We start from the raw sequence: 15,519 nt of genomic DNA, 5'->3' as shown, positions 1-15,519 counted from the left end.
AGAGCCTAGACTCTTACTTCATTTCACATATTAACACAAGGTACTTACTGTACAGTTTTAACATACATGGAGTTTTCCAGAAATGCAACTGAGTAAAGGGAGGGAAGACTGTGCTTTGTTGTGTGTTGAACATTATTTTCTTTTTAAGATTTTATTTATTTGACAGAGAGAGAGCGAGCACAAGCACGGAGAGCAGCAGGCAGAGGGAGAGGGAGAAGCAGGCTCCCCGCCAAGCAGGGAGCCCAATACGGGGCTCGATCTCAGGGTCCTGGGATCTTGACCTGAGCCGAAGGCAGACGCTTAACCGACTGAGCCACCCAGGCATCCCGTATGTTGAATATTGTTAAGAGTTGTTCAAGGTTTTGGAAAATCACATTACCTCCAGTAACGCTGCCCGTGAACCTGAGTCAGGGAAGCAACCACTGTATGAATTAACCTACCTGTCACATTTCCAGAATGTTCAAGTATGGATACAACCTTCAGACTATGTCTTCTTATCTGTCAGTGTGATTGTGCCTGAATATGTCCATAGTATTTCATTATAAATCACTTTCCTTTTTATTTTTCTTTTACAAACAGAACTTCGTTTTTTTTAAAAATGAATACCCATGTCCTAAATCTCATTTTATAGTAAAGGAGACATTAGCAAATATTTGTCATAAAAGGAGGTGTTGGGTACGATGGGGTGGTGGGTATATTGGAATTCAGCTAGGTCTTGAGGAGTCTTCAGAAAATTAAAATAGCAACATGTATGCCCCCAACTCAAACTGTGACTTGCGCTGTGGGGTGGTGGCATTCAGGGGGTGAGTTGAGAGAAAAGCCCACCCTGCAGGCTGTGTTTTCCGCTGCGAACCGATGAGCCCCGAGGGCTGGCTGGTGCAGGGTGCACAGCGGGATCCCTCGGAGTCTGCTTCAATAGGCAGATGCATGATTCTGCCCGTTCAGGGTCTGGGTGCCCGTGAGGCACTAGGACTCCTCTGGATCCCCCTCCCTGGGGGGAGAGTTCATTGTTTCTTTGCAACCCTGACAGGTTTTCTCAGGAAACCCAACCCCCAAGCCAAAGTCAATGCCGGCTGGGCCCAGCCCAGCCCAGCCCAAGTCCGAAGGTTCACAAGTTCTCAAGAAGGGGGCCTGGGAAGAGGAGGTGAAAGGCTGTCCCCATGTGGGGAGGAGCCCTGGGACCCTGAGTGCTGGAGTGGGCTGGCTGTGGGCAGGGGGCGTCTTCTGGGGCTGCAGCGGCCAGGTGGCAGGGGCGGCTGAAGGCTGAGAGCACCTGGATCTGTGGGGCTGGGCCAGAGAACACAGCCTCCCTTCCTTGGGGGCCCCAACCACTTCTGTCCACTCTGTCTTGAGGCTTCTGTAGCCTCCCTCTGGCTCCCAGTCCCTCCTCCACTCCTGTGCCAGCCTCTCTGGAGGGGCCCCTCAGGCCAGGCACCTCCTGCCAGCCCTTCGAGACCCTGTTAACAATACCAACAAATACTTTTGTAGCCTTTGTACGTGGGAGGCACGGTTCTACCCTCTTTAAATAAACAGCTTACTTAACTCTCCCATTTTACAGATGAGTAACTGAGGCATGGAGCAATTAGGTAACTAGCCCAAGCTCACGTCGCTGGTGAATGGTGCAGCCTGTTCACGCGTTCCTACACTCCCTCTCCAGTAAATCTCTTGTGCTCCTCCTGTTCTGAAGGGCTCCGGGCCCATTTCTTGCAGGAATTTTGCTCCATTGGACTCTGTTTAGCCCTCTGACAATGCTGGGCACACCTTGTTTTGTAGGCCAGTTATTGTGTCTGGGTCCCCGCCAGACTTCCAGCTCTCTGGCTCTCCAGCTGCAGCACGGATGAGAGAGCAGATTCGGAGCTGGGTCCCCGGCCCTGAGCTCAGCTTCACCAGAAGCGGCACAGGGAGAGGGAGACTGGGCACTGCCCTTCGGGAGGCTGCACGTGACCTCAAGGACTCTCAACACCACCAGAACATGGCAGGGGAGCCAGGGAAGAAAGGCCATTGGGGGCATGCGGTCAGGGAAGCTTCCTGGAGGAGGCAGCAGGCTCAGGAAGTTGAGAAGGGAGTGACAGGCAAGAAAATGCTAGCGATCTGGAGAGCCTGCTGTCTCTGTGTGCGTACCCCAGAGAGGTCACACAGGCCCCACCACTCATGTCCCCAGGCCTGCAGAGATGCAGGGCCCTGGCTGGCTATGTGTGACCACCGGGGACTGCCACCTCAGCAAGCAAGAAAGCTTGCAGCCTGGGGTGGGAGGTGGTGGGGCAGGGCGGGGGGCTTCTGCTGTGCCATTTTATGGCCACGTGTACACTGACAGAGATACACAGACACGCGCTCCCAGACACAAAGAACGACAGACATACATGCAAATACACACACATGTGTGCTTACTTGGACGTAGAAAGACCAGACACAAGCAAACAAAGGCACAGAGAGACACATGCAAGTCACAGACACACATGCGTAGACAGGAGCGGGCATACCGCAGATATTCACACACACGCACACATGCTTCCACTAACCAGCACACAGAGAGACACGGCGCACCAGGCAGACGTATCCAGGCCTACAGAGACACATGCCCCTGACACACAGACACACTCAGAGTCTGACACGGTGCTTTACGGACCCCAGAGGCACAGGCAGCTCCAGACAACGTGGGCCAAGAGCACACGTCTGGATATGCATGAATGTGCGCAGAGCCCCACACAAGGTCACAGGCAGACTCACTACCCACAGCCCCATACTTGCCCTCCTCTGGATCCCAGGCCGTCTTCCTGGTGACAGGATGTTGGCACCCGACAGGTGCCCTGTGCCAGCAATGACCTCATTGGGATCACGAGGGTGGTTTGCCCTCGGGGCCTAGGAGGCACTGCAGTGGGGCCTAGATTCTGGGGTCTGGGCCTCTCTGGGCTGCCTGCAGTCCCAGATCCTACGGTGGGGGCCTGCCGAGGCCGGTCTGCCGAGTCTCCTGCCTCCCTGCCCTGGACGGTGGGGGGCGGTGCATAGGCAGTGGATGGTCTGGCCACCCCTCACCCAGGTCTTAGTCTGAAGGCCCCAGGAGACAGGGATCTGTTCTCCCTTGAGAGTTGGGGGAGGCAAAGGCCCTCTATGAGGCTACATACCCTCACTTACAGTGCAGGAGGCAGAGACTGTGGGCACCAGGGCCAAAAAAGAGGGGTTGCATAACTGTCAGCCTCAGAGAGGTGACAGGAGACTGGGGAGCCTGGGAGATGTAAAGATGCTCCCTACTCCTGAGCAAGGCTGTTACATAACTGCAAGTTTGGCCTCAGGGAGGTGACCTGGTGGGGAGGCCCAGAGCAGACACAGGCACCCAACTGCTCCAGCCCTTCTCCACCCTCGGGGGCCTCGAGCTCCATACCCACCCCCACTCCTCATGAGCAGTCTGCCTAGGCAGCCTCTCTGCTTCTCCACGTCCTGCCCACCCTTCAGAACCTGGCGCAAGGGTACCTTTCAAAGGAAGCTCTCTGTAATTCCTCCCATTCCCCCCATTCCTCCCTGGGGCTGCTGTGCCAAGTGCGGGGCACGGGGGGGGGGGAGTGGGGAGTAGAGGGTGCTGTCTGTCGTTGGATGGGATGGTCCTGCCGGCTCTGGGAGGCGGGGCAGCCTTGGCCCGAGGCACCACCGTTCACACCACGAGGCTGGAGCTCTCCCACGGCCCCCCAGGAGGATTTGCCGGGCCCCCATGTGCTAAGCCTCTAAGTTCGACTGTGACTCGTCTCATCAGCCGGACCATGAGCGAGCTGATGGTTCATCTGGCCTGCTGAAGGTGGGCGGGGATGGGGAGGGACTCGTGTGTGCACAGGGGCCGGTGAGCATGTGGCGCCTCTGGAGTAGAGCCTGGGCTTGGGAGGAAGGAGCCGGGCCTCAGAACCCCCAACCTACTGTGTTCTCCTTAACAGCAGGGAACTCCCCGACCTGGGGCAGGTGATGGGATCAGAGAGGGCTATTAGGGCTTCCTGCTGCCTTCTGGTCCCCCAGCTTCTCCCAGCATCCTCTCCATGGTGCCATCCCTACCCGACACGTGTGGGAGGGATGTGCCTGGATCTGGGTGCACACTGTGATGAGAAGCAGGGCTCCCCGGGGGTCCGGGGCCCTCTCTTCCTGCTGGGCCTCACCTGCTGTGTCGTTCTCCAGCTGGGCTTCCTCCAGGCACCTCTTGCGTTGCACCTCGATCATCCGCAGATGGTAACATTCCTCCTCCCACTGCAGGTTGGTTGCCTGGCCACCCTGGGGGACAAAGACAGGGAGGGGACGCGTCATCCTCATCAGCGGCCTACCACTCATCCACAGACTCCAGGAACATGAGGCCCAACAAGGCCTGTCACTTGACTGACTCAAGTTCCAGACGGAACCCCAATCCCAACCCCAGACTAAAACCCGACCCGGACCTGGATCGGACCCAGAACACTTGTCCGCTGTCCCCAAAGCCGGGTCTGCCTTGAGGGCCCTGTCATGGCTTCCTGGTGGCTTCCAATAGTGCTGCAGCGATAACTTGGTCTTTTTGGGGGGTGGGGGTGCACTATGGCACTACTCTGGACGAAGGCTGGACGGCCTCTCCATGGGGCCCAGAGCTGGCCCTCGGGACTGGGCCACCCTCCAGTCTGGGTTGGGAGTCCTGGGGCCTTGCCTCAGTCTCTCTGGATAAGTGGGGCCCAGCTAGTGCTACCTGGTTATGAGGACTTGGTCCCTGGAGCCAGGCCTGGGAGGAATCGAGGAGTCTGGCTGCAGCTTCCAGGCTCTGTTCCCATTCTGGGAGCCTGTGCTCAGTCTCCTGGGTCACGAGGCTGGGAAGGGGACACTGGCCCTCCTCGCCCAGACCTCACCTGCTTTCTTCTTAGCTTCTAAACAATTCAAGCTGTATCAGATCTAATGAAGGAGGGGAGGTTTCAGGAAATAAGAGAGGCCCCTCTAGGATGGCTTGCCATCCCACCACAGCTCCTCTGCTCGGCCCCTGACCCTGGGAAGTGGGGAGAAGGGACAGGAAGGCCCACGCCTCCCACCTCCCGTTTCCTGCACCCTAGCTAGGGATCAGGGATGGAACCAGACCTGCGTGCTGGCGTGGGGGGTGGGCGGGCACTGGCATTGGGGCCAACATGTGAGTACGGGTGATGGCTGCCCAGCGACGGCCAGGAAAAAAACAGGTCTTGGGAACCACTGGGTGGGCAAGGGCAGGTGAAGGCCTCCATGGAGGAATCACTGAGCTGGTAGAAACTTCTGTGGGTCTCATTGGCTTTAGGGAAGTGGCTGCCACCTCTGGGCAACCACATACCAGTTTCCTACTCCCTGCTCAGGGATGAGAATGCCACACAGTTCCCCAGCAGGGCCGTTGGAGAAAGTTCGGCAATGCAGCTCCAGAATCAAATACTCTCAGTGTCTCTTCCAATTTGTCCCTCCTGCCCTGGGACAAGGTCCTCATTCCCTCAAACAGGCCTCAAGCCCCTCCCCTGCTGACTCAAAGGTGTGTTGCAGTGGGGCTATGGGGGAGAGCATGTCCTTCCCTCTGGCCTGCAACCAAAGGCGCAACTTTGACCACCGTTCTAAGTCAGGTGACCCCACAGGGGGAGAAGTATCCCAGGTGCCAGAGAGCTCTCCACTGCTACAGAGGAAGGGGGTCCAAGCAGAAGCTGGAGAGCTCCGGCTCACGATGCCTCACAGCTGAGTCCCTTCCACTCAACACTCCTGTCCCTTGTGGAGGCCTTGGTGGAGCCTCATTGTCACGGAGGGCCTCAGTGTCCAACTTTCCCATACGCGCCACAGATGGCCTGGCCCAGGTGCAAGGGAAGGCCTCAGGGTCCAGGGTGCCTCTCAGACTTCCCAGCACCCAGACCTCACCCGCCCATGTGCCATGGGCCTGGAAGCCCCACAGGGAACCCGGGGTCCCTCTTGGACTGTTAACTTTATCAGCCAATGGAGGTAACAACATGAGCTGGGAAATCACTTAAAACGTGGCACATGGAAAGTAACACAGGTCTATTGTGGAGCAGGATATGGTTATTCGTATAACTGGTTCAAAGAAAATACGTGGGATTGGAAGGAAATGTGCTCTGCTCCCTCTTTGGGGTCACATGCTTCCCTTCTTGCCCAAAAGCATTACTCAGACTGAAACACTAGAGACGCTCTGTCTTCAGGGATCTGTGGCCGGCTCATGCTGCTCAAGCATGGGAAGAGGGTGGCCAAAGGACCCCAGAGGTGACTTCTGGAAGAAGAACCCGGGGACTGGCTCATGTTCCACCGTCGGTCTGTCTTGCTTGTCCGGAACACACTTCTCCCCCTACTGCCCTCCGGCAACACAGTTTGTTCTGCCTTCCGGCCCCCTCCCAGCCTTGCCTGTGTCTCCTGCCCATTCTCCCCCCTCTCCCCGCTCCCCACAACACGAACATGGAATAGATGGTAGTGGACATCTGTTGGTGCTGCCCTCTACAATCCTTTACCCTCCTCTGATGCCATGTCCTCATCTCTATCTGGGAAACCACCTCCTTCTCTGCTCCTAGTTCTTGGGGTTCTGATGAACCGTCTTCTACAAGATGAACGCATGACCAGACTTGAGCCCAACCGAGCATTCCTGGCCTTAGTGCCTGGCGCACGGTCCAAGTCAGGCTGTTCAGAGCCAGCATGCTCATTCCTGGGACTTTGGATTAAGTGACTAGACAAGTAGATTTGGTCTTTCCAACTAGACTGGAAACCTCCAAGGGTACCGGGGTTGGAACTACCGCTATCATCTTGTTACTTTCTGTGTTACTGTGGAACACAGTGCTGAAGGCCACACAGGTAAGGCCTGAATAAAGAGATGGAGAAAAACTGGGTCCTCCTGACATTAACCGATGCAGCCATGCCTGAAAGTAGCCGTGTTTCCAGCAACATGAGTCAGTATCTTTCTTATGGCTTGAGTCAGTTGAGTTTTCTATCCCTGTAACCAAAAAAGTCCAGACTTGTGCTCTGAGGACAGGACAGTGGATGCCCTCATTTGCTGGGTCCTTTTTTTCTTTTTCTTTCTTTCTTTCTTTCTTTCTTTCTTTCTTTCTTTCTTTCTTTCTTTCTTTCTTCTTTCTTTCTTTCTTTCTTTCTTTCTTTCTTTCTTTCTTCTTCTTTTTTTTTTTTTTTTTTGAGAGAGTACACAAGTCAGGGAGAGGGGCAGAGAGAGAGGGAGAGAGAGAATCTCAAGCAGCCTCCATGCCCAAGGTGGAGCCAACGCAGGGCTCGATCTCACAACCCTGAGATCACAGACCTGAAACCAACTGATCCACCTAGGCACCCCTTTGCTGGGTCCTCTTAAGCCAGAGCTGTGGCCATGCTGTTTGCCAAGAGATAATCCTTTTTCAATCACCAAGGGCATCATAGGGTTCCTGGCAGCTTCTGCTTACCACTCTCTGACAGTGGAAGGCTACTGGGTCAACTTCTCTAGCCAACTCTGCCCACCGCATCCAGCAGCATAGCCACAAAGCCTTTCCTGAGGGGCAGTTTGTGTGTGGGTGGGCAGGAGGCCCCGGGGTAATCTGGCAGTGTGGGCTATCTCTGAATAAAGTGAGGGTAGTTTGGAAGATGAGCTCTGTCTTCACCCAAGTTTAGCTGAGTGTTAGACCCCACCTGCCAAAGGGTAGAGGAAAGAGAGACCCAAAGAGGGACCTGAGATCCCCTAGCAAGTGCACATTCCTTGATGGGACCTGCATCTCTGACCACTAGTCTGGACTGCATCAATCCCTCTCCATGACCTTGCCTTGGGCCATCTGGTCTGCCATTGCTCTTTGGGGGCCAGGGCCAGGGCAGCTCCCTGTAGCCCTTATCACTGAGGAATTCAGGCAGACTTTGAACTTCCTCTTCCACTTATTTCCCTATGCTAAACATCCTCATTATCCCTCTGGACTCCAGACACACTAAGCTGGAAAATTCCCAGCCAGATACAGCCAAGTCTACTGATTCTAGGAAAGGGTTCCAGGGTGGGATATAGCTGGGGTTTGGGCTTCATAGAGAATGGGTAGTAGAGGTGTGTCTTTGAAGAGGTGTAAATTTGACCATTAGAGGTGGAGTAAGAACATTCCAGAAAGTAGGAGCAGTGTGTACAGAAGCATGGAGGTATGAAAACACCTAATACACACAAGGTTGCAAATACAAGGTGTGGCTACAGCAAGGGGTCCTGAGGCATCAGGAGACAAGTTGTGGGACATAGGCAGGGACCAGGCCTCATCAGTTCCTGCCTGGAACAGTGTACTAGCTTTCAGCCCCACCACCTGCCACCCAAGCTCCCCAGGGCCTAGGAGTCGAAGCCCATACTTCAAAACTGGCATTCAAGGCCCTCCCTATTTCCACTACTGCTTACATTTCCTGACTTGTGTCCTGATGGCCCACGTGGAGAGGAGAAAGGAGGGCTTTCTCTCAAGCCCTCACCAATTCCCCTGCTGGGCTGAGCTCCAATGAGCTTCAAGTCACCTGATCTTGTGGGTGGGTTGAGGTGGGAGTTCCAGGCCAGATGAAGCCCCCAGCACCTTCTCTATCACAGGAGTTCCTAAGCCCAGAAGAGGAGACCCGGGCAAGAGTGAGGAAGTCGGTAGCCTCCCTTGCACCTGGGTCCTCTTCCGTCCCCGCCACGGTACTGGCTGGATGTGGGAGGTGATGGACTGGATGTTGGCAGGAGAATCCTGAGTCTTTGGTTGGGGGCAGGGATTAACTGAGTCTCGTTAATTCTGCCTGCTTACTTGGGTCCCTCCTCTCTATCCTCACCATGAGGGGCTTGGGAGAAAGCCCTGCTATCTCCTCCAAGTGGGGTTCCCTGAGGTCTGGGATAGGGTGCAGAGGCTGGGAGTTGTGGCTGTTAGACTACGGGCTCCCCCATCACCAGCTCATATCCCATGATTTATTAGAGCCTCCCTCCCATTGAAATAATGGGGCAACACAGTGACAAGGGGAAACTGAGGACCCTGAGAGAAAGCAGTGTGGCCAAAGGTGTGCAGGACCCCAGCCCAGCTTCCCAAGCTGTGCCCTTCATTCTGGCTTTTGTGTTTGAGCTGGTAAGGAGATGGAGAGGGTGCAGTGGGGAGAGGAGGAGGAGACAGAGGCAGCAGGGAGGGGGGGGGCGCAGGAAGATGAAGTAAATCGTGGGATCCAGAGGTCACAGAAAAGAGGAGAAACACACTCCCAGCTTCGCAGAGAGCACTCCAAGAAGTTGAAATAAGGCCTCATCCTGTTGGGAAGGGGCACAAGGGAGATAGCCGGGGTGACGGGAACATGGGCTAGCTTGATCTCGGTGGTGGCTGCCCAGGTGTGCACATGTGTGACAACTCCCCAAGCGGTCACTGCAGATTTGTTCATTTTACGAATTAAAAAATGTCTCTACAGTCCTGGGGCAGCCCGCAGCAGGCTCTGGCTGCCTTGCGAGAAGCGAGCCCTCTTGGTGAACTGGCAGGGCCTAGTTAAGTCCACAGGTTCCAGAATCAGACTGCCCGCCACTTCCTGGCTGGCTGACCTTGGGCAAGTCTCCCCACCTCATCTGTAAAATGGGGACAATGACAGCACCGTCTACTTCCAGGGCTGTGTCCAGGGGCACATGTCAAGAACACCAGGGGACTGCCAAGAAAGGTTAGCGGTCATGGCCGTCTGCATCTGGACCCAGGCCTCGCCACAGCCTGGACGTGCTGCAGAATGCCAGGCAGTCTGAAGATCCCACCGGCTGCCACGCGGCTGCTGTGCCCACCAGAGGGGAAGTCTCGAGTCGGGCATTCCCTCATCCCCTACTGCCATCCGATTTCTTCCCCCTTCCTGTATTTTTACATCCTTTTGCCAATAGTCTGAAGCCTCCCCTTTCTTAATATCCAAATTTTGCCAATCACACTTCTTCCTGGGAGAGGCTGAACTCCGGGTGGTAACTGGGGGGAGAGGGCGGTGGGCAGGAGTACGACAAAGAGACACAGGGATGCAGCTTTCGGCTTGGGGCTAGAAAGAACTTTCCACAGCTCAGGGTGGTCCCAGGACAAGGGCTCTCATTATTAGAATCCAAGCTTAAAGATGTTCCGTCTGGGGTTAAGCCTGGCTCCATCTAAGGGCCCCCCCTGCGGGGTGTCCTTAAGGCCATGAAGCCTCTCGGGCATTCTTTGTAGAGGATCACGGGGGCAATGGTCAGCGAAGCAGGAGAGCAGGGACTCAGGTTGAAATCCTTTGCCTCTTGAAAGCCATCCTGGGCACTCCAGGGGAAAGAGGACTCAGTTTCCACACACGGTGCCCGGGGCGATGGGCCACCTGCAGACAGCCGAGAGCTAGTGCTGGCAGAGGCTTCCATACAGAGTCGGTTGGTGACCTCTTCCCCTCTTCTGAGGACCGGCTGTGCAGGAAGAACTTGTTTTTCAGATATCAGGAGGCACTTCCTGAGAGATAGGGACCCTCACATCATGAGCCACATGAAACTGGGGTACAGATAAAGACTGGGCCCTGTCCAGGGAAGGGCTGGATGCTAACCCACCCACCCGCTCGCTGTACAGGCTTATCGCAACCCAGGCCAGAAGGATCCTTGCAGGCAGACCCAAATCCCCAATATCACCACTCAGCTTGCGGTGCTGGATCAGATGCTGCTGGGGGATATTTGAACGTAAGATGTCGAGGAATGCCCGTTCATCTCGTTAGGTGTGGTGGTGGTGTCGTGGTGATATAGGAAAATGTCCTTTGGTTTTAGAGCTGCATCTTAAAAGAATGTGTGCTGCGAGGTCATAATGTCTGTAACTGATGTTAAAATACATCGGCCAAAAAAAGGGAAATGATGCAAATATTAATTGTTACAGATTATCGGTAGTCAAACGTAGGGACTGGGAGGGGACGAGCACTGGATGTTCCTACACCGCCGTTTTGCTGACATCACCCCAAGGATTGGGTATTTGCAAGCTTGTTATATTATTCTCTCTCGCGTTTATATGTTTGAAAAATTTTCTCACATTAAAAAGTTAATTTAAAAAACCCATAATGTGGTGGAGAGATGAAGTGGTGTTTCTGTTACTTCTGAAGTAAGTAAGTTTCTGTTACTTCTGAAGTAAGTAAGTTTCTGTTACTTCTAAGGTGTGTGAGCAACTTTGCACATATTACACATTTGTGTTGGGAAGTCCAACTGGGGAGGGCAGAGTGTGGGAGGTTGAGCGGTAAAGTCCGAGAGAGAAGGACAGGGCTTCATCTAATCCCCTGGCCCCATACCCACATTCCTGGCCAGATGGGCCACAGCGAGGGGTCCCTGTAAGTGGCAGGCTCGGCATAAGCTGGGTTGCCACTGAGGCTGCCCACCGTGTGAGGAGGCCTGTTGCCTACCTTCCAGCCTTCCCTGAGATGACCCATCACCTACCTCGGCCTGGAGCCTCACCCCCACATTGCCCGGCTATCTCATGAAGACACCCCTGTCCCCAGGGCTCCCGAGCTGAGGAACAAATGAAGAGATGGCTTATCCTAGGTCACATAGCACTCGGTCCTCCCTGAAGTCTCGCGGAAGTCCTGACTGGAGGACCAAGCCCCTTTCACAGAGTCCTGAGGCTCAGGGGGAGACTGTGCCCCAGTCCCATGGTGGAGATGGCCTCCAGCCCAGCCCTCTCTTCCCATTTCTCCTGCACCGGGGGTGGGGTGGGGGGGGACGCAAGAGTCCCACCGTCCCTTTTGTGATGAGGAAACTGAGGCCCTTCCACAGAGATCAAACATGTTCTCAAGGGTAACTGGCCATTGCCATAGAGGAAGGTGAGGACCAGGTCTCATGGGCTCCAGAAATGTCAGGGAGGGCTGAGACTCAGGGCACCAGGATGGGAGGCTGGAAACTTTCGAGGGGAGGTCACTCTTCTAGTACGGTCCCCTAGGATCCCTGCGTGGGCCTGAGGTTGTCACTCAGCTCGAGGAGGAGGCCTGACCCCCATGGCTACATGTTTCCTAAACCCCACAAGGTTGTCTGCTGGGGTCCAAGAGGGCCTGGCCAGCGGTGGACAGCCTCTGGAGAGGCTAAAAGCAGATGGCCAGGGCAGGATGCCTATGGCAGACTGAGCCCTTTGGGAGCAGGTGGCCAGCAGCCAGCCACAGAGAGGAGTTAGGAGGAGCCAAACCTTTCACAACCCCTGGGCCATCCCAGCTTCTGGCAGGGGGAGGGGGTGTGTGGTGGAGCTGGGGGCTTCTTCCTCCTTCTGGGATCAGGCCCACTGGTCCTGCCAACAGAGGCTCTTTTATAGTTTCTGGTGGAAGGTTGGCCCATTAAGCCAAAGTCTTTACGGCACTATCCTGCCTCCCCCAGGGAGCATTCCCTGACTGCTCCTTTCAGCAACCCTTGCCTCAGTGCTGGGTTCTTCCTCCTGGGCCACTGGCTTTGCTCTCCCCGATCAGCCTAAGAATCTTTCCAGGGCAGGACCTGGGTCTGCTCATTCTCTGACACCCCTCCCCCTGTCCCTGGCCTGGGCATTGCCCTGAGCAGTTCTGCTACCAGTGAGGAGCCCCTGTGCCGGCTGTCCAGGGGGTAGGGGCAGTGGAAGGCCTGACAGGTGGCCTTGGGGCAGACTTCCTCTTCTGAGACACTAGAGGTTTTCTTTCCTTTTTTTGCTTCCCTGTTCAGAGATTTCCCCTTTCCTGACTGAGGTCAGGGCACCATAAACAGGAATGATAAGGCCTTGGGCCTTTACACTGAACTTTGCAGCTGCCATTTTACAGCTCTGATAACGTCAGCCCCCCTCAACCCTGAGTCTGGCTGGAGCGGGATTGCCTGGTGTCCATTCAGTGTGGGAGCTGGTGGGGAGGAGGGAGAAGTGGAGAAGGATGTGGGGACTCCTTCATTCCAGGCTGCCCTCACCCAGTCCTGGGTGAGTCCTTTCTCCTCCCACTGCAGGCCCAGCCCTGCACGGGGCTGTGGGGGACAGCGAGGATGACAGACCTCAGCCCTTGATCCCGTGGGACGGTCAGATAAGCCCAGGCTGGGAGGTGGGTAGGGCTGAAAGGTGAGGTCAGAGTGGGAAGGGCTGAGTGGGCTGGAGCAATCAGGGAAGGCTGTCTGGAGGAGGTGATGGAGTAGAGTGTTAAATGAATATCATGTGGAAAGACAGGGGAGGGCAAGCATTGGAGGAGACAGGCTTGGACTGCCTCAGGAGGTGGGGGCAGATGTGGTGGAGAAGGAAAGAGACCCTGCTGAAAGCACCCTGCCAATGGGCTGAGAAGCCTCCAAGGCTGGGGAATGGGGTACCAGTCGTGGTCCCAAGAACTGTGGCTGATCCGAGGAGAATCGGGGTGGTCAGAGCCCAGTGGGGTGAGCCAGAAGGCTGTGGGTAAGGCCTGGAAGCTCCATGACACTGAGGGGCCCTGAGTGGTGCCAGAGCTGTGGAGCTGTGGCCTCAGGGCCAGAAGCGGGTGAGGCTTTGAGTGCTCAGGAGGTGGGTCTCATGCCTCTCAGCGGCAGGAGGGGAGGCTCCCACCAACTTTATGAAGTTCTGCTCCCAGGACAGGCAATGAGCTTCTTGTCCCCAGGATGTCAAGACATTAGCTAGACAGAAACACAGAGATTCCTGCTTTGGTGGAGGTGATGGTAAGGGAGGTAATCATGGGATAGAAGAGACTAGGTGATCAACATACTCTACCCACCCACCAGCCAACCTGGAGCTGGGGTCAGCCCTGGGACCCGCTTGGGTTTTAGGCTCTGATTAAGCAACAACCCCAGATTCCTCAAGCCCTGGGGTAGGGAGAGACAGAAAATCAACCTCAGTCCAGTCCAGGGCTGATTAGTGGGGGACAGGTGTCTTTGGGACTTATTTTGCCCATCTGGAAAATAGGGTTGGGTGGATTCCATGAATCCTGAGGTCTTCCCTTATCTTGGAGGGAGATGATCCATGCGTCTCCTGCCTGAATCAGCATCTGCCCTGCAGGCGAGCCACCCACAGCCACACACGAGGGCACAGCCACACAGGGGGCTCGCGGGCACACATGCATCAAAGGCATACACACACCTATGTGGGGATGAAGTAGAAGAGGGAGGAAGAGGACGCCAAGGTTTCTTGGCTGTGTGCACCTTGCTCAGCTTTCTCCAAGCACATGTCTGGCCCTTCCTCATAAGCACCACCCTCAACCTCTCACTGCCCACCACCTTCCACTTCAGGCTCTTGCCTTTCAGCTCTGCTCAGTTGGGAGGGCACAGGAAGGGCCTGCCTGTCAGCCACCTTATCCCAAAAGCCCCTTCCCAGCGCTGGGTCTGCTGCTGAAACGTCACTCCTACACGTAGCGCACAAAGCCCCACCGCTACCTCCAGACGGGCACAGCACACAACGACGACCCCCATAGACTCCCTCTCTGCCACCCACCGTTTACCAGGACTTCCATTTCAACCGACCACAGTCTCCGACCCTGCACCCACTGACTTCCCCGCCCCACGCACAACGCAGCCACTACACCTAAGGCAAGTTTATGGAGCACGCCTCTCTCCTGGCGCCCCTCCACCGGTGTCCCAGATCGCCGCTCTGAGCGGGCTCTCAGCAGCGCTGGGAGGGACCGGGAGCGATCAGGACCCCACCCCTCGGGTCTAGATCCGGTCAGAGGCTGAGCTGGGAGGCTAGACCCAGCGCTCCGTGCCCCTCATTCCCCTTACACAGACGTGCGCACAGACGGCCCGGCTCCCGCCGCCCCCACCCCACCCGCGGCGGCCGGGACTCTGGGCTGCCCGGCGGGCACTCACCGCGGGGGCGAGGGCGCAGGCGAGGGCGCTGGCCAGCACGCAGAGCCAGTGGGCGGGCGGCGGGCTGGTCCGGCGCATGGTCCGCCCTGAACCCGCGGCGGGCGGCCCGGAGCTGGGAGTAGGCGGGCAGGCGGCGCACCTCGCGGTGGACCGCAGGGAGCCCGGCAGAGTGGCGCGGTCGAGGTGGCCCCAGCGCGAAAACGCGTAGCTGGGTGCCGGAGGCGGGCCCCGGGGGCTCGTCTGACGGGCGGCGGGTCTAGCCAATGGATCGGCAGAGGCGGGGCCGCCGCTCAGGTGTGGGGCGGGGCTGGGGGCTCTCCCGCCAGTGGGGAGTCCCTGCTCTCCCTCCGCGGATCCCCCCACGTCAGTCCTCAGTCACTAGGCATTCACAAGTCTTCACCCCTTCGGACCGCATCCTCGGGAGTCTCGAGACCCCAACACGCCGCATCCCTCTCTGCTTAGCCCGCAACGTTTCCAAGCGCCAGGATGCCATCTCCCACTCCCGCACGCCCCCTCAGCCCCACCCCAGTACGCTCTCCACGTCCACCTTCACAGCCACCTCCTCCAGGAAGCCTCCCTGCCAGCCTCCCCATTTCCATTTCTGCGCCTCGGAGGACTGGTGAGGGCGGGCCTGACTTCGAAACAGGACATGTCACTTTTTATCCCCCAGGCTGCGTCCTGCGTCCTGCGTAGGGTCCTAGGTTGTAAGCGACCCGGAGGTAGCGCACGTGGTTTAATCCATTTTCAATCGCCCCAGCTCATCCCTTGTCCCGACAGGCCGAGCGAGGGGAAACAAGAGCGCGAGTGAGGCCCGACTCTAGGTTCCTCGGTACCACCCCTGAGCCCAC

The 15,519-nt window shown here is 56.6% G+C and overlaps 1 protein-coding gene across 1 annotated transcript in view; it reads right to left on the bottom strand.

The window, feature by feature from the left end:
• Positions 1–14,868, bottom strand: part of VIPR1 (vasoactive intestinal peptide receptor 1) — a 31,959-nt gene extending 17,091 nt beyond the window's left edge. The window contains exons 1-2 of the mRNA XM_045798148.2: positions 14,672–14,868; positions 4,137–4,248 (exon numbers count right to left, since the gene is read on the bottom strand). Coding sequence (XP_045654104.2) covers positions 4,137–4,248; positions 14,672–14,749 — 190 coding nt within the window. The 5' untranslated portion in view covers positions 14,750–14,868. The remainder of the gene's footprint in view (positions 1–4,136; positions 4,249–14,671) is intronic.
• Between the last annotated feature and the right edge of the window lie 651 nt (positions 14,869–15,519).

The sequence above is a fragment of the Ursus americanus genome, chromosome 20, assembly GCF_024610735.1.
Source record: "Ursus americanus isolate L20-20 chromosome 20, mUrsAme1.1.p, whole genome shotgun sequence".
In the NCBI taxonomy this organism is placed as follows: Eukaryota; Metazoa; Chordata; class Mammalia; order Carnivora; family Ursidae; genus Ursus; species Ursus americanus.
Note: the sequence above shows the minus strand (reverse complement) of the source record. Positions and strands in the feature narration are given on the sequence as shown.